Raw genomic sequence first — 18921 nt, 5'->3', positions numbered from 1 at the left:
AAGCCAAAACGGGAAAAGACTCATATCAACATTGATTTCATTGGACACGTAGATTCAGACAAGTTCACCACTACTGGCCATCTGAACTACAAATGTGGTAGCATCGACAAAAGCAGCACTGAAAAATCTGAGAAGGAGGCTGCTGAGATGGGAAAATGTTCTTTCAAGTAGGCTTGGGTCTTGGATAAACTGAAAGCTGAGTGTGAATGTGGTATCACCACTGATATCTCCCTGTGGAAATCTGAGACCAGCAAGTACTACGTGAGTATCACTGATGGCCCAGAACACAGAGACTTCATCAAAAACATGGTTACAGGGACATTTCAGGCTGACTGTGCTGTCCTGATTGTTGCTGCTGGTGTTGGTGAATTTGAAGCCGGTATCCCCAAGAAAGGACAGACCTAGGAGCATGCCCTTCTGGCTTACACACTGGGGATGAAACAACTCATAGTTATTGTTAACAAAATGGATTCCACTGAGCCACCCTACAGCCAGAAGAGATATGAGGAAACTGTTAAGGAAGTCGGCACTTACATTAAGAAAATTGGCTACAACCCCAACACAGTAGCATTTGTGCCAATTTCTGGCTGGAATGGTGACAACATGTGGGAGCCAAATGCCTTGGTTCAAGGGATGGAAAACCACCCGTAAGGATGGCAATACCAGTGGAACCACGCTGCCTGAGGCTCTGGACTGCATCCTACCACCAACTCGTCCAACTAACAAGCCCCTTTGCCTGCCTCTCCAGGATGTCTACAGAAAGTGGTGGTATTGGTACTGTTCCTGTTGGCTGAGTGGAGACTGGTGTTCTCAAACCTGGTATGGTGGTCACCTTTGCTCCAGTCAATGTTACAACTGAAGTAAAATCTATCGAAATGCACCATGAAGCTTTGAGGAAAGCTCTTCCTGGAGACAATATGGGCTTCAATGTCAAGAATGTGTCTGTCAAGGATGTTCATCACAGCAACGATGCTGGTGACAGCAAAAACGACCCACCAATGGAAGCAACTGGCTTCCCTACACAGGTGATTATCCTGAACCATCCAGGCCAAATAAGTGCTGGCTATGCCCCTGTACTGGATTGCCACACGGCTCACACTGCATGCAAGTTTGCCAAGCTGAAGGAAAAGATTGATCGCTGTTCTGGTGAAAAGCTGGAAGATGGCCCTAACTTCTTGAACTCTGGTGATGCTGCCATTGTTGATATGGATCCTGGCAAGCCCACGTATGTTGAGTGCTCCTCAGACTATCCACCTCTGGGTCGCTTTGCTGTTCATGATATGAGACAGACTGTTGTGGTGGATGTCATCAAAGCAGTGAACAAGAAGGCTGCTTGGGCAAGGTCACCAAATCCGCCCAGAAAGTTCAAAAGGTTAAATGAATATTATCCCTAATATCTGCCACCCTGGTCTTAATCAGTGGTGGAAGAACAGTCCCAGAACTGTTTGTTTCAATTGGCCATTTAAGTTTAGTAGTAAAAGACTGGTTATAACAATGCATTGTAAAACCTTCAGAGGAAAGGAGAATGTTTTGCGGACCACTTTGGTTTTCTTTTTTGCAAGTGGCAGTTTTAAGTTATTAGTTTTTAAAATCAGTACTTTTTAATGGAAACAACTTGACCAAAAATTTGTCATGGAATTTTGAGACCCATTAAAAAAGTTTAATGAGAAAAAAAAAATCTCTTTGACTAGTATCGTTACCCAACTGAAACTGACCAAACCATCTAAGAAATTGTTTCATACGGTAAAATGGTAAACCGAATTTTTAAGTTTAAAACACACCTACACACACGTTGTTAGAGATGCCAATGGAATATTTAGGGAGCAACCTGAGATATTTTCAACATCAACAACATTCTCTTTTTCTCTTTTCCCTTAGTTTAGAAACTATCTAGCAGACCAGTTTTCCACCCAACAGCTAGAGCGACCAACTGCATGATTTTATAAAAACAGTGTCATTTGGAAATTCAAAGCCTATCTCACTCATACATCCAGAACAGCCCCATCTTTGAGACTCAAATTACTTCCAGGCAAGTATCCGCTTGGTGGACGTGACCAGGGCTGATTCTGAATATTGCCAATATTGAGAAAGTTATAAAGATCAGTTTGCTAAATGCCAAGGTGCATGAGCATAGGAAACAATACATGGATGCTTATGTTACCATGACTGAGAAGGACAAAACTATGATCTTAAAGTAACTGAGAAGAGTTCACTAATATGGTTTCTGATTACACATTGCAAGTAATCTTTAAGAAACTACCACTTGCCAAGTGTTGTCTTATTACCAAACAGCAACACAATTTTCTTAAAGGGCTATTGAAATACGACTTCTGCCAGGCGCAGTGGCTCAAGCCTACAATCCCAGCAACTTGGGAGGCTGGAGCGGAAGGATTTCTAGAGGCTGGAACTTCAAGAGCAACTTCGGCAACATAACAAGAGCCTGTCTCTAAAAAGAAAAAGAAAAAAATTAGCTGGGCATGTTGGTACGTGCCTGTAATCCCGGCTACACAGGAGGCTAAGGTGGGAGGATTGCTAGAAGTCCAAGGCCGCAGTGAGCTATGACTGTGCCACTGTACTACAGCCTGGATGACAGAGCAAGATTCTATCTCAAAAAAAAACAACAGGCCGGGCGCGGTGGCTCAAGCCTGTAATCCCAGCACTTTGGGAGGCCGAGACGGGTGGATCACGAGGTCAGGAGATCGAGACCACCCTGGCTAACACGGTGAAACCCCGTCTCTACTAAAAATACAAAAAACTAGCCGGGCGAGGTGGCGGGTGCCTGTAGTCCCAGCTACTCGGGAGGCTGAGGCAGGAGAATGGCGTGAACCTGGGAGGCGGAGCTTGCAGTGAGCTGAGATCTGGCCACTGCACTCCAGCCTGGGTGACAGAGTGAGACTCCGTCTCAAAAAAAAAAAAAAAAAACAACAACAACAACAACAAAATCTGAGAACCACCAAAGCTTGAGCACCTCCCTAAAACAGATCAAAAGAATATGTTTCTAAATGGGAATACTTTTATTTTATTCTGAAGTTAACTGCTGAATTTGAAAATCAGTCTGAGGTCAAATGGATAGGGGCAAGCCTTATTGGCAGTCCTCTTTTCAGTTCTGTGAGCAAATTTATTTGTGTTGTAGATTTTCCTTGGTAATTTTGGGTCATTCTCCCCCCTCCACCCACCTGTCATACCTTTAGTGAGGTCTAGCCTACTGAAATGTCCAACTTTATTTTTTTAGCATACGTGCCGCCAAAGCAAACACTGAAATGTCTAACTTTAAAGGAAGGTAGAGGACAAGGACTTGAAGGATTGAGAGTGTATAACCTGAAATCAAGCATAATTTATTGACATTCAAAAAAACTAAAATCTACGAATTTCAGAATTTTCTACAAATACATCACTGAATAAAAAGGCTACGGCTCTGCTGCACTGGTGTTTCTACCACCCTGATTTACGCCTTCACATCTTCATTCACATAAAATCATGCCTGCAAATCATATACCTTATACCTTAACCAATTAAAGGCCTTTCCCCACAATTACTTTGTGAATCGTCCCTTCACTTACGGGTCTAGCCAAGTGTGTGTGTGGGGTAACAATTACAATTTGACATAAAACAGTATTAAGAGTCTCAGTGTGAGGTTCTAACCATTTTTGCATTTGTGACGGGAAGTAAAAACAATTAAAGTCATTAAGCAATGTTGTCTTCCAAATAAAATGTCCTTACTACTAATCCCTGTTCCTAAATCAGTAGAACTAATGTGGTCAGCGCAGTTGCTCGCACCTGTTAATCCCAGCACTTTGAGAGGCAGAGGCGGCAAACGTTTTGAGCTCAGGAATTGGAGATCAGCCTGGCAACATGGCGAGACCCCATCCCTGTACTTAAAAAAGAACAAACTAAGGTACACATGGAGACATGGAGACTGTCCACATCTCCAAATCAGATTTGCAAGACCAAGCAGCCAAAACAGAATAAAAATACAAATTGGGGGCCAGGCACGGTGGATCAAGCCTGTAATCCCAGCACTTTGGGAGGCCGAGGTGGGGTAAATCACTGGAGCCATGGAGGTGCAGTTTGCAGTGAGCTGTGATCCCACCTCCACCGCACTCCATCCCTGGTGACAGAGCAAGACTGTCTCAAAAAACAAAGAAAGAAATTGGACGCTAAAACTGACATAAACATGTATCATCCACAAACATCCACTTCAAATTTAAATTCATGTGTCCGGGTGAGGTGCCTCACGCCTATAATCCCAGCACTTTGAGAGGCCAAGGCAGGCGGATCACCTGAGATCAGGAGTTTGAGACCAGCCTGGCCCCATCTCTACTAAAAATACAAAAATTAGCCAGGCATGGTGTCACGTGCCTGTAATCCCAGCTACTCAGGAGGCTGAGGGGGAGAATCATTTGAACCCAGGAAGCGGAGGTTGCAGTGAGCTGAGATCGATCGAGCCACTGCACTCAGCCTGAGAAAAAGAGCAAGACTCCTCAAAAAAATAGAGAGAGAGAGAGAGAGAGAGAGAGAGAGAGAGAGAGAGAGAGAGAGAGAGAGAGAGACAGATAGATAGATAGATAGATAGATAGATAGATAGATAGATAGATAGATAGATAGATCGATCAGGCACAGTGGCTCATGCCTATAATCCCAACACGTTGGGAGGCCAAGGTGAGAGGACTGCTTGAGGCCACGAGTTCGAGACCAGACTGGGCAACATGACAAGACCCTCATCTCTACAAAAAAACTTTTAAGAAGGAACGTTAAGTCTATAGAGTTTTTCAAAGCCTATTTATCCAACTAGGTAAACATTACAACAACACAAAGGAAATCCTAATCTAATCATATTAACAGGTAAACTATCATTCAGCTAACAGGTAATATTCCTTTCATCTATAAAACTGCCACTTATACTAGAAAGATCACACTATGTCTCTCCCACCCTTATAATCAATTTTTTAAAGGGTAAAATTCAAAACATTGCAAAAACATTTAAGAATCCCCTATATCTTAAGAACTCTGAAATTGCACACCTAATGCACAATTCTAAGAGTAAAAATTCTTTACTTGAATTACCATTTCTCATCTCCATTCATTGAAACAGATTATAAGTATTTGCCCTAGTATTTATTCTAGGCTGACAAAGGGATTAAAAGCTAAAACAACCAAATGAAACAAACATGTACTTCAAGAAGACCATGAACGACAACAATAAAAAAAAAAAGAAAGAAAAAACCATGAACAACCTTGCCTGTTACAGGTTATGACTATTAAGGAGAAAAAGCAATTATGTAACCTACTATATAAAATAGCAAAAGGCACTCTAAATCGTGCTTCCACTTTTTATTTATTTTATTTTATTTTATTTTATTTTGAGACGGAGTCTCGCTCTGTCACCCAGGCTGGAGTGCAGTGGCCGGATCTCAGCTCACTGCAAGCTCCACCTCCTGGGTTCACGCCATTCTCCTGCCTCAGCCTCCCGAGTAGCTGGGACTACAGGCGCACGCCACCTCGCCCGGCTAGTTTTTTGTATTTTTTAGTAGAGACGGGGTTTCACCGTGTTAGCCAGGATGGTCTCGATCTCCTGACCCTGTGATCCGCCCGCCTCGGCCTCCCAAAGTGCTGGGATTACAGGCTTGAGCCACCGCGCCCGGCCCACTTTTTATATTAACAGCTAACACTGAGCATTTGCTATATATCTTGCATTGTTCTATGTGCTTGTGTCAGATTGTTTTTTTTTTTTTTTTGAGACAGAGTCTTGCTCTGTCACCCAGGCTGGAGTGCAGTGGCACAATCTCGGCTCACTGCAAGCTCCACCTCCCGGGTTCACACCATTCTCCTGCCTCAGCCTCCTGAGTAGCTGGGACTACAGGCGCCCGCCACCACTCCCGGCTAATTTTTTGTATTTTTAGTACAGACGGGGTTTCACCGTGTTAGCCACAATGGTCTCGATCTCCTGACCTCGTGATCCGCCCATCTCGACCTCCCAAAGTGCTGGGATTACGGGCGTGAGCCACCACGCCTGGCCTCAGATTGTATTTTTTTAAAGATGGTCACTTTTGGCCAGGAGCAGTGACTCTTGCCTGTAATCCCAGCACTTTGGGAGGTCGAGGCAGACACACCACTTGAACTCAGGAGTTCAAGACCAGTCTGGGTAATACGGTGAAACTCCATCTCAATAAAATTCCAGCACTTTGGGAGTCTGAGGTGGGCGGATCACCTGAGATCAGGAGTTCGAGACCAGCCTGGCCAACATGGTGAAACCCTACCTCTACTAAAAATACAAAAATTAGCTGGGTGTGGTGGTGCATACCTGTAATCCCAGCTACTAAGGAGGCTGAGGCGGGAGGATCACTTAAACCCAGGAGGTGGAGGTGCAGTGAACCAAGATTGTGCCACTGCACTCCCATCTGGATGACAGAGCAAGAATCTACCTCAAAAATAAATAAATAGAAATAAAATAAAAGATGGCCACTTTTAGGCCAGGTGCAGTGATGCACAACTGTAGTCCCAGCTACTCAGGAGGCTAAGGTGGTAGGACGGCTTGAGTATCAGAGCTCAACATTGCAGTATGCCATGATTGTGCCTATGAATAGCCACTGCACTCCAGCCTGGTCAACCCAGCAAGCGAGACCTTGTTTCTCAAAAATAGAAAAAAATTAAAAGATGGTCACTTTTGAAAGACCCCATCCTTATTCCTCTTCTTATTACACAGCACTAATAGGTGTGGTCTGTATTACCTCCCCTTGAATTTGATGAGGCCTAAGACTTCTGCAGAAGTCATGTTGCCAGACTTCCAAGGCTAAGTCATAAAAGGGAATACAGTTTCAGCCTGGCTCGCTCTTGGAACACTCAGTTTGGGGGTCCTCAACTACCATTTAAGAAATCTGGCTCCCCTGAAGCTGCAAAGTTGAAGAGATCCCGTGAAGAACATACACAGAGCTAGAGAGGGATGCCTGAGAAGCCCCAGCTGTTCTGAGTCCCAGCTGTTTTGAGTCTTCCCAGCCCAGGCACCAGACATGTGACAGATACATGACATAAGTCAGTGGGCATTCTGATTCCAGTCCCTAGTCTTTAAGCTGCTTCCACAAGCTGATACCTAGTAGAGCAGAAATAAGCTGACCCTGCAGAACCCGGCCCAAATCACTGATTCGTAAGTAAAATAAATGCTGTAGTTTTAAACCACTAAATGTTGGAAAAGGGCTGCCAGAGCGCCGAAATAACTGGAACAATGTTTGATGTGTATGAACTCTGTAAAGCTTACAACTCTAATAAACTGTTATTCATATCCTTTTCTTTCAGATAAACTAAGATTTGCCCATAGTCAAACAAGCGCAAAACAGTAATGCCAAAAAAACTGTCATACTACTACTATACATTCAAAGGAGAAACTTGAATTGATTTAAGAAATAACTGAAATACAGCCTACAGTATACATCAAAATGGCACTAATACTTCTTTAGTGCAACTTAAAAAAACGACATATTTTTTCTTTTTTTTTTTTTGAGACAGTGTCTCACTCTGTCACTCAGGCAGGAGTACAGTGGCACAATCATAGTTTACTGTAGCCTCAACTTCCCAGGTTCAAGTGATCCTCCCACCTGAGTAGCTGGGACTACAAGTATGCACCACTACATCTGGCTGTTTTCTTTTTTTTTTTTTTTTTTTTTTTTTTTTTTGGTAGAGATGGGATCTCACTATGTTGCTTACGCCGGTCTCAAACTCCTGGGTTGAAGCTATCCTCCCTCCTCAGCCTCCCAAAATGCTGAGATTACAGGCATGAGTCACCGTGCCAGGCTGACATTTTCATCTAGTATGCAAAACTTTCATCTAGTGTAGCACACAAGCAAAAGTTCTTTGGTTTTGTATATTCATAGTGCATAACACAAAAGAGATATTTAACATCTACATAAAATTTGACCCATTCAGGCAGATAGTTTTACTAACAAGATAAACTATTAAATTTTGATTCCTACAAGTCAATTAGCTTCATAAAAATTCAAGGTCAGTCATAGAAAGCAATACTGAGGGTGCAAAGAAATTGTCCCAAATTTAGAACTTAGGCCACTGAAACAGATTTGAGCCTAACAATGACAACATCAAATCCAACTCCAAACATTCCTTCCCAAGGCAATGGGGTAGTCACTTTTTCTATTTACGAAGGACAAAGAGCAAATTATAAAACTGGTCTTAAACAGGATTAAGGAATTTAGACACAACAGATTCTATAAGGCCACCTGATTTTGCTTTCAAAACTGCGGTGGTGCTGCAGGCTTTTTGGTCTATAAACTCAATTAGGAAAAAAAAGTAAAGACAAGTGCCTATTTTATTACATGTGTTTCATGTGTGTGTTACAAATAAGTCAAATTTCCCTAAGGCCCTTCCTATTCATCTAAGGTGGAAGGAATTCTGTTCCCATATGATCCAGTTAATTTGTACTGTCACCTATAAACTTCTATTCAGAGTAAACTCCCAAACTTAGCGCCTTGCACACAGTAAATGCTCATCATTTTTAGTGAAAAACTTAAGTAGTATTTTTTAAGGCAAGTAAAATATATGGCTTTGTCACGCTAAAATAATTCAAAAAAAAATTAACTGGAACCACACTAAAAATCATTAGCCAAAACCAAGATATTATCACTATTATTACAAGCTATTATCACTATAATTTAAAAAGCTAGAATGAATTTTTATCATCAAGAAAAAGACTACTTTCTATCCCCACAATTATTTCTCTGGTTAAAGACAAACGATTTTTTTTTCCCGAAGACCCAGCAGCATTCATTAAATTGGCCAAAAGGGACTTTATGCAACAATGATGAAATATCGTCTATGGAAAACAAGTAGGCTACATTCTTTTATCACACTATGCACTGAGCACATTACTTTAAATTTCTCCTATCAAATCTATCACCCTTTAAGATTACTTCACCCACATTTTTCATCCAGCTTAAAGTATCAGCCAGCCATTGATATCTTCACAAACACTAGAAACATTCCACTTCAACACAATTACACTAAGGAAGTTATCTTTACCTTTTTATAAACATTTCCAGAGAAATGTATATACACAAAGATGGTATGTTTAAAAAAAGAATCCACTATGAAGAACACCCATTTAATAAAGAAGCAATTACATCTGAAGGTTTAATTAGTATTAAATCATAAAAAGAAATTTACTAAGGAAATTCTGAGGAAAAAATCAGATAATTTCAGTATACATTTCTGACAAGAATGACTACTGTCATTCTTGACTCAACACCTCAAAACACATGTTGAAATAACAATTTCCAAGATTAATTTAAAACACTAAAAAAAACTATGGCCAATTCATCTACTCTTTGTACTTTAAAAAATATTTATGAAAAGTAGTGATGGCTAGGTGTGGTGGCTCACATCTGTAATCCCTGCACTTTGGGAGGCCAAGGTGGGAGGACTGCTTGAGCTCAGGGGTTCGAGACCAGCCTGGGCAACACAGGGAGACCCCCATCTGTACATAAAATGAAAAAATTAGCTGGGCATGGTAGTGCATGCCTGTAGCTCCAGCTATCCGGAAGGCTGAGGCAGGAGAGTCACTTGGGTCCAGGAGTTTAAGGCTGCAGCGAGCTGTGATGGTACCACTGCACTCCAGCATGAGTGACAGAGCAAGACCCTGTCTCGAAGTACAAACAAAACAAAAACAACTGTTCTCTTTTTCTTTCATCAGCCACACTAATGAAACTGAGAAATATGCAATCAGGTATTTCCACATTCAGTTGAATTCAACCAATTACTGAGAATGAATACAGGCAACAACATACTAAGTGAGTGCAGAATGCAAGTTCTGCAAGTATAAATGAGACCTCATCTTTACTTTCTTTTTTTTTTTGAGATGGGAGTCTTGCTCTGTTTCCCAGGCTGGAGCGCAATGGCATGATCTCAGATCATTGCAACCTCCACCTCCCAGGTTCAAGCTATTCTCCTGCCTCAGCCCCCCGAGTAGCTGGGATTACAGGCATGCGCCTAATTTTTGTATTTTTACTATGGGTGTGAGCCACCATGTCCGGCCAGATCTTTACTTTTAAAATGTTATAGCCTAGAGGAAATAAACACAAATGCATATTTCAAAACAACACCATAAATATGAAGTAGAAATATGATGACTTCTGGCCAAGAAGAGTAGCTCACACCTGTAATCCCAGCACTTTGGGAGGCCAAGGAGTTGAAAACCAGTCTTGGCAACATAGCAAGACCTAATTTCTATTTTCAAAAATAAAAAAAAATTTTTTTAAAGAAATATGGTGACTTTTAAACCCAAAAGAACCTACCTAAAATATCCTTGAGAACTTGGATATAACAAAGCCACACACGGCAATATTCCGAGTTTGTCTAAAGAAGATAATACATTACCCATTTGTTTAACTGTATTTAAAGTACTTGCCAACTCTACAGCAGTACCCTCGCATTTGAGCTCCAAATTACTTTATACTATTTTGTCAAAAACCCTCATTTTTAAGAAAAAGAATCAATCTGAGCTTCACAGAAATGAATGATTTGCCACATTTCCTGACGGCAATAAAGTCAAGACTACAATACTGATCACGTATCCTCAGCTGGAGTATTCTTTCCACTGCACCTTCTCTGCATGAGAAATGGGGATATAAATGACTCTATGAAGTAAATACATAACCCCTTTGCATGTCATCTCACTCAATCCTAGCACTACTCCTATTTTACAGATAAAGAAGCAACTTCTGAGAAGTTGATTACATCCATGCTCTTTCACTACTCAATGTTCCTTTAGTTATTCTAGTGACAGTTGTGTCTGGAAAAACGATGCAAACTATTGTTCAAATTAAATCCTCAAGAAAACGTATTCAGAAATAAATAACATTTACATAGCCAGGTGCTACAGATAAAGTGTCAATCAAGACAGACATGGTTTCTCTTCTCAGGGAGCACACAACCCAGCAGCGGAGATAAATGGTAAACAATTACCCATACTGGGGTGAGGGTAATAAAGAACTCGGAATGCTGACAATATGTCTAACAAGGAACCAGCCTGTTCGAGGTAAGACTTGAATGTGAACTAAGGAGTTATACAGCCAGAAAGTGAAGAGAATAAAAAGAATTTTTATTCTCCTGAACATGCTATGCTCATTCCTGCCTATATGTTTCAGTTAGGCTTTCTAGAACTCTCTCTTCATCATTTACCCAAGCCTAAAATCTGTCCCCCTTCCCACACAAAATCCTTAGTCACTGACTATACAACACGTTCCAACTCTACTTTGTTTTTTGCTTGTTTGTTATTTGTGTGTGTGCATGAGAGAGTCTTGCTCTCTGTCACCCAGGTTTGACTACAGTGGCACGATCATAGCTCTCTGCAGCCTCAGACTCCTGGGCCCAAGTGATCCTCCTGCCTCAGCCTTTCAAGTAGCTGGGACGGAGTCTCGCTCTCTCACCCAGGCTGAAGTGCAGTGGTGCGAACTCCGCTCACTCACTGCCAGCTCCGCCTTCTGGGTTCACGCCATTCTCCTGCCTCAGCCTCCCAAGTAGCTGGGACTACAGATGCCTGCCACCATGCCCGGCTAATTTTTTTCTGTATTTTTAGTAGAGACGGGGTTTCACCGTGTTAGCCAGGATGGTCTTGATCTCCTGACCTCGTGATCCGCCTGCCTCGGCCTCCCAAAGTGCTGGGATTACAGGCATGAGCCACCATGCCCAGCCTGTAGATGGGATCTTGTTACGTTGTCCTGGCTGGTCTCGAACTCCTAGGCTCAAGGGATCCTCCCACCTTAGCCTTCCAAAGTGCAGGGATGACAGGTGTGAGTAACCATACCTGTCTCCAGTTCTAATTTGAATGCACCATGTCACAATTTACAGAAAAAAACAGAATACAATAATCTCTTTAGCCTGCTCTTTAAACACTAAATATCCGAGGAGATACCATCACGTTTCTTATCACTAAATGGGGTGCAATGGGTCTTAGCTTTTAAGACCAATATAATTATTACTTTCACAAATGCAAACTATTCATCATAAAAATAAATTAATCATGGATTAGACCACCGCTATGCATTGTCATTACTTGAAAACTTATTCCAAAACTTTTTACCAATAGATAACAGGCATGCTCATTTCAGCAGCATATATGATAAACTTGGAACAATACACAGAAAATTAGCATGGCCCTGCACAAGGATGACATGCAAATTCATGAAGCATTCAATTTATTTTCTAATTGTTTTTAATATGTACGTGCAGCTAGTTATTGCCTAAAAAAAAGCTAGTTATCTTTTTTTATAACTAGCTGCACGTACATATTAAAAACAATTTAAAATGAAGGCTTTTAGGCCCACCACAGAACAGTCACAGAAAACTGATTAAAATGTACATGCTGTAATCAAATATTTTAGTCTACCATATCCTTTTGCAAATTTCTGCAACACTCATTTGCAGACTCTTGTCATACATCTAACACCTGATTGATATAGTACTTTTGGGCATTCCAGATCGTATAGCACTTCATAATAATAGACGTTACTAGTTATTATCAATTCATTTGTGCAGTGATTCTCTCTGCCACTCATGAGGTAAGGGCTTTGTTTTATACCCTGCTGCATCCCCAGCATCTAGAAGAGTATCTGGCATGAAGCCGGGCACAGTGGCTCACGCCTGTAATCCCAGCACTTTGGGAGGCCGAGGCAAGCGGATTATTTGAGGTCAAGAGTTCGAGATCAGCCTGGCCAACATGGTGAAACCCTCTCTACTAAAAATACAAAAAAAAAAAAAAAAATGAGCAGGGCATAGTGGCATGTGCCTGTAATCCAGCTACTCAGGAGACTGAGGCAGGAGAACTGCTTGAACCCGGGAGGCAGAGGCTGCAGTGAGCCAAGATCGCATCACTGCACTCTAGCCTGGGTGACAGAGTGAGACCCTGTATCAAAACAAATAAAGCACCTGTCACATAACAGGGATTCCATATACATCTATAGGATATACCCATCACATAGTAAACACTTAATAAATGTGTACCAAATACTCTACAAGTAATTCACATAGCAATCATACAGGATAGGAACCATTATTGTCCCCCTTTCACAGACAAGAGACCTGAAGTAGCAAGACGTTAAATACTACTGTTGGGCCAGGTGCCTGTGCCACTTGCGAGGCAGAGGTTGCAGTGAGCTGAGATCGCGCCACTGCACTCCAGCCTGGGTGACAGAGCAAGACTCTGTCTCAAAATAAATAAATAAATGCATACATACATACTACTGTTGGTATTTTCAATTTAATGCTAGTAATTAATGGAGTATTCACCACACCCAAGATATTATGTTAGGTACTTACAAAGATCCTAAAAAAGCAAAAATGTCCCTGCCCTCCAAAATACCATTCTACAACAGAAAAGATGCACACATTCAAGCAACGTGGATGGATTCTTCAAAACAGTTCACAGCACTCTTTAACAAATTATTTCAGTTAAACCACGAAACAACACTTCAGAGTAATACCTGTTTTGTAGTTGAGGAACTAAAGTTCAAAGATACTACTCAAACATCAAAATATAGGTAGTAATATTAAGATTTAGGCCAGGTGTGGTGGCTCATGCTCAGGCTGGTCTCAAACTCCTGACCTCATGTGATTTGCCCTCCTCGGCCTCCCGAAGTGCTGGGATCACAGGTGTGAGACACATGCCTGGACAAGAGTACTTTCATATATTAACTGATTCAATAGCTGGTATTAATTTGTAAACTAATTCCACGGGCATTTTCAATATTAAAATTCCATTTAAAAGCTAACTTACTATTTGAAATTGAGACTGTCTTCTATTTCCTTGGCATTAACTTTTTTAGCATAAATACACGTTCAGTAACAAGTGTTGACATTTGACATTTTTTGGATGACTCATTCATTCAACTATATTTTAAACTATTTTTACATGATACTGTGTTGGAAGAATGAAAATAAAATTATGTTTAAAAATTTTTTTTATTTTTGTTTTTAAGTTACCATAGCCTCTGAAATTAACCTAAGAGCGTAACTTTTTAAAAAGCACCTCAGTTTCACTGAAGAGAAAAAAAGTTCAAAGAAAAAAAAAAAAAAGCTAGGTTTTACTGGTTTCACATAGCTAAATACTTCTCCCTACTATCTTTATAACCAAAACACTTCTCCCTCCTATCTTTATAATCAAAGTAAAAATAAAATTACATAAAATTTCAAGATTTTGTAAATTTACCAAAATAAACACACTATAAACTTACACTGGTTTTGAATAACTTTCTCCTGGGGGGAGAAAAATCAACTTTTTGTACCAAGTGGTATTTAATCATTTCATAAATTAGTCACTTTTCACCACAAAACCTTCCAAAACCATAAATGACATCTCAGGTCATAACCTCTAATATCTACGTCTTTGTATTTAATTATCTTTTTTTGAGATGGAGTCTTGCTGTTACCCAGGCTGGAGTACAGTGATACAATCTCAGCTCGCTGTAACCTCCGCCTCCCAGGTTCAAGCAATTTTCCTGCCCCAGCCTCCTGAATAGCTGGGATTACATGCCTGCACCACCACACCTGGCTCATTTATTTGTATTTTTAGTAGAGATGGGGTTTCACCATGTTGTCCAGGCTGGTCTTGGAATTCTTTGATCTCAAATGATCCACCAGCCTCGGCCTCCCAAAGTGCTGGAATTATAGGGGTAAGCCACCATGCCCAGCCTAATTATCTTTTTAAAAGTAGCACTTAAGATATTTAACATGGCCTGTGGTGGTGGCTCACTCCTGTAATCCCAGCACTTTGGAAGTCCGAGGTGGGAGGATCATCTGCGGTCAGGAGTTCGAGACCAGCCTGGCCAACATGGTGAACCCTCATCTCTACTAAAAATAAAAAATTAGCCAGAGGTGGTAGCACTCACCTGTAATCCCTGTTACTCAGGAGGCTGAGGTAGGAGAATCGCTTGAACCCACGAGGCAGAGGCTGCAGTGAGCCGAGATTGTGCCACTGCACTCCAGCCTGGGTGACAGAGTGAGACTCCGTCTCAAAAAAAAAAAAAAAAAAGAAAAAGATATTTAACAAAGATGTTCAACAAATTCTACAGCATATCAGATAAACTAAAAAGTATAACGTAATCAAAACAATAGGAAGGTAAATAGGCATTATGATAATGGAATCCTTGTAATAGGAATGCCTAAAAATGTTATAGAGCACTTTAAAACTAAGATTATCCTTCCATTAGTTACAAAAATGAAGTTTTCTTACCATGATATCAATCTATAAAATCCACAGATTGATGTAATCTACAGTAATTTATAATAATTATAGATCCTTTCCAAACTCAAAATAACTGGGAGAAAAATATCAAAGGCAACAAGGAGGTGTTTCAGAATTAAGATTATTAAGACCACAAGTCAGTTTTGCTAGTAAGACTTCTTCATACAAGTGACAAATCTATTACCCTGAAATGGTGACATTAAAACAGTATTTTGTAGTCTCTAAAATTAAGCATTAAGAAACCAAGTTTGCTTGGTTATCAAGTTTTAACTTTAGTTGGATTTGACACCCATATTTTACTTCTTATTCTGAAATAAGACGTAAAAATTATATACTCAAGTAACTATCTCACAAATGTCAAATAAAAGCCAAAATTCCACTTCCTAAATGTACTTAACCAATAATTCATTTGTCTCCTGAAGTGATGTAGTAAATAGAAACTAAAAACAAAACTCTGACACATATCATCACTTGGTTTTTTTGAGACGGAGTCTCGCTCTGTCGCCCAGGCTGGAGTGCAGTGGTACCATCTTGGCTCCTGCAACCTCTGCCTCCCGGGTTCAAGCGATTCTCCTGCCTCAGCCTCCTGAGTAGCTGGGACCACAGGCGCATGCCACCACTCTCGGGTAATTTTTGTATTTTTAACGTAGATAAGGTTTCACTGTGTTGGCCAGGCTGATCTCAAACTCCTGACTCAGGTGATCCGCCCACCTCGGCCTCCCAAAGTTCCAGGGTTACAAGCGTGAGCCACCGCGCCCGGCCTCCTCTTATTTAAGGTGAATTATTCTAACTCTTAAGTGGAAGTAACAGGGGACTGAGAACCTTTGCTCATATCCAGCCCACCATTTCCATGCTGTATTTACTGTCCTGAGTAAGACACTCAACTTGCTCCTTCATCTGTTAAACCGAAGTCAAAATAATACCTATCTTGCACCATAGTTGTGGGAAAGAAATGGAAGACATCGAATTTGCACAGTGGTAGGCAAGCATACGTGTATACTGAGGAAATGAAAAACGCTGATTTTATAAACCAATGTCAACTTTCAGATATGTAATGGTATTAGAGGAGAATAAAATGGTAAAAATAGCACATGCTTCATTGTGCAGTTTACATCAATTTTTAATTTTCTTGAAGACATTCTCCTTCCTACTCATGCCTACACAGTTCAACACAATTTTCCTAAGGTTTGTACAGTCTACTTTATACTTTACCCCAAGATATTTTCTTAACTAGATGTTAATGTCAAACAGAATCTAAAGCTAGATTTTCAAAATCTCCAGGACTCTGTCTTACTTGTAGCATTAAATACTAAGGTGTTCGTTTTTAATCAATTAATCGGAATTCCTAGAACTTTAGAATATTAAACTCTTAAATGAAAATCACTACCGACCACTAAATTTTCCATTGCTATACTTTTCTGGGGAGCATGTTTTAAAAAAAAAAATCTTACTGATTGTCAAAACATAAGCAGATGGTCAAAATAAATGCTAATACACTTTAGAAGTGGCATAATACGCATGATGTGATTCTCGTTTTTTTAAAAGTACACTAAAAACCAACTAACCCAAATAGATCAAAAGTAATGATAGGACAATTGAAACATATACTATCACACTTTTTAAATGTTCTGAAAAAATGCGCATTTTTGTCACTCTCCAGTTACTTCTAATAAGCTTTAGTAAGAAAAATAATACTCATTCCTTCCGAGACCTATCCAATGCATGACTTTAAATATTATCATGTAAAATCATGACTCTCACATTGAAGCATTACTATAAAGCCGCAAACTACGTTGCACCTTCAAGACTGTATTTTGTTACGATTCCAACTCTCTGATTCCGCAAAGTTATCTTAAAAGGCCATCAATTCACTATTCTTTTCCACAACCACTTATACGTGTTTAAAACTTTTTCCCAGATATGCTCCCAAAACAGAAAAGATTGTTAAAATCACGCTGGTGACCACATGACTGACTCCAAATGAGGGATTTGGAAAGCAATGATTTAATATAAAAGAACAATCCCTTTTTGTTTAAGTAGAAAAAAGTGATAGCTGGGGTCTTCCCCCGGACAAGGAAGTTCTGTTAAATCCAGGCGAGACCAGCCATATTGGAAACACTTGTCAATTATAGTTCTGACAAGTGTTCCCGAACACGGTTGGATGAAGCTAACCTTGAGTACCGACGTGTGTACATCAAGGCCCTCTTCTGCTCCGCCAGAGGATCTGGGCCCGTTTGGGGACTGTTTCCGAGTTAGAGCCGTCCTGAGGTCCGTGAGGAGCGAAGCGCCGAGGGGAAAGAGGGCGGGGAAAGGAGAGTTGGTTGGGGGGGAACGGTTTGAGTTGGAAGCCGCGATGCGCTGCGAGAGGGGCGCGGCGGCGGCGGCGAGAGATTTCCGAGTTGAGAGCCTGGGGGAGGGGCCGAGGATTCGGGGAGCAGGGGGATCGCGGCGAAAAGTCGCCTTGGTCCCGCTCTGAGGGGCCCGGGAGTTCAAGAGGAGGAAGGGAAAGGGAAACGCTTCAGAGCACTGACCTGTCCTCCGAGTCCATGCGGCTGAGGGGTTCCCCATCCGACGACATCTCCAAGCTGCCTCGCCGGCCCCCGGAGGTCGCGCTGCTTCCGCCTCCCCCAGTCCCGTAGCCCTCGTCGCCGCCGCTGGAGACGACGCTGCTGCTACTGCTGCCGCCCCCGCCGCCGCCCTGGCTGCCCCGCGGTCCCTTGGGCTCCTCCAGGCCCTCCTTGCCGTCCCCATCCCCGCTGCTGCTGCTGGCGGCGCCGGGGCTCAGCGACCGGGTCTCATCGCTGCTGCTCCCGCCGCTGCTGCCCACCAGGCTCTCGGCGCTACTCTCCTCCTCACCCCCGCCGCTGCTGCTGCTCTCATCTTCCTCCTCCTCGTCGTCGTCCTCCTCGTCTTCGTCCTCCCCGGCCTGGCTGGCGCTCTCGGGGCTCGGCTCCGACATCGTCTCCGCCTCGCCGCCCCCCACTCCGCCACCGCCTCCGCTGCCCCCACCGCTGCCGCCGTTCAGCAGCAGCGCCGCCACTGCCTCGGCCTCCGCCTCCTCTTCCTCCTCCTCCTCTTCCTCCTCCTCCTCGGGGGGCTCAGCCCGGCCCCGCGCCGCCGAACCCGGGCTGCCGGGGGGCAGAGGGCTCAGGCGGGAGAGCTCCTCCAGGTCGGCCATGTCGGTGATAGCGGCGGCCATGGCGGCGCCTGCTCCTCCTCCTCCTCCTCCTCCTCCCTGCCGCCGCCGCCGCCTCACTCTCTCGACTCTCGCTCTTTCGCCCCCCTCCCAAACGCCCAAAACTCCGCCGACGCCGCTGCAGAGCAGGAGGAGGGCCCGCGAGCTGCGTCAGCCTGCACACGCGCTACGGAGCCCGCGCGGGGACAGGAGCGCGACTACGCGCACTCACACGGAGACGGCTGCGCGCCTGCGCGGCTGCACGAGGCGGCCTCAGCCGGCTGCGAGTTCTGCGCCCGCGCCCCCGCCCGGAGCCCGCCCCGCTGCCCCGCGCCCGCCCCCGCCCGGCCCCGGCAAGTGCTCAGCGTTTCCTCGGGGCCTTCCCACGCCGTGCTGGGCTTCGAAGCCCAGGGACACGCGGACTGAAAACTCCAACGCTGGCCGGGGATTTTAGCAGCCTTCCGAGTTCTCACGATAAACTCATTCATTCCGGGGGTGTTTGGGG

At 42.9% G+C, this 18921-nt stretch overlaps 1 protein-coding gene, 1 non-coding gene and 1 pseudogene across 4 annotated transcripts in view; 2 read left to right on the top strand and 1 right to left on the bottom strand.

Moving 5' to 3' along the window:
* AEBP2 (AE binding protein 2) overlaps positions 1-18656 on the bottom strand; it is a 228858-nt gene extending 210202 nt beyond the window's left edge. Inside the window, exons 1-2 of one of the 3 annotated variants that reach the window (XM_030938854.1) lie at positions 17773-17877; positions 17414-17504 (exon numbers count right to left, since the gene is read on the bottom strand). In XM_030938854.1, coding sequence (XP_030794714.1) covers positions 17414-17436 — 23 coding nt within the window. In that variant the 5' untranslated portion in view covers positions 17437-17504; positions 17773-17877. Of the gene's footprint in view, positions 1-17413; positions 17505-17772 lie in introns of all 3 variants that reach the window. The other 2 variants (XR_004059564.1, XM_010370992.2) reach the window with 2 other exon arrangements.
* On the top strand, positions 133-1381 carry LOC115899939 (annotated as a pseudogene).
* Positions 12098-12203, top strand: LOC115900101. Its single transcript, XR_004059781.1, has one exon. It is a non-coding gene; the product is annotated as a U6 spliceosomal RNA (small nuclear RNA).
* Positions 18657-18921: the final 265 nt, after the last annotated feature.

Source organism: Rhinopithecus roxellana, chromosome 10, assembly GCF_007565055.1.
Source record: "Rhinopithecus roxellana isolate Shanxi Qingling chromosome 10, ASM756505v1, whole genome shotgun sequence".
NCBI lineage: Eukaryota > Metazoa > Chordata > Mammalia > Primates > Cercopithecidae > Rhinopithecus > Rhinopithecus roxellana.
This window is presented reverse-complemented; position numbering and strand designations above follow the sequence as displayed.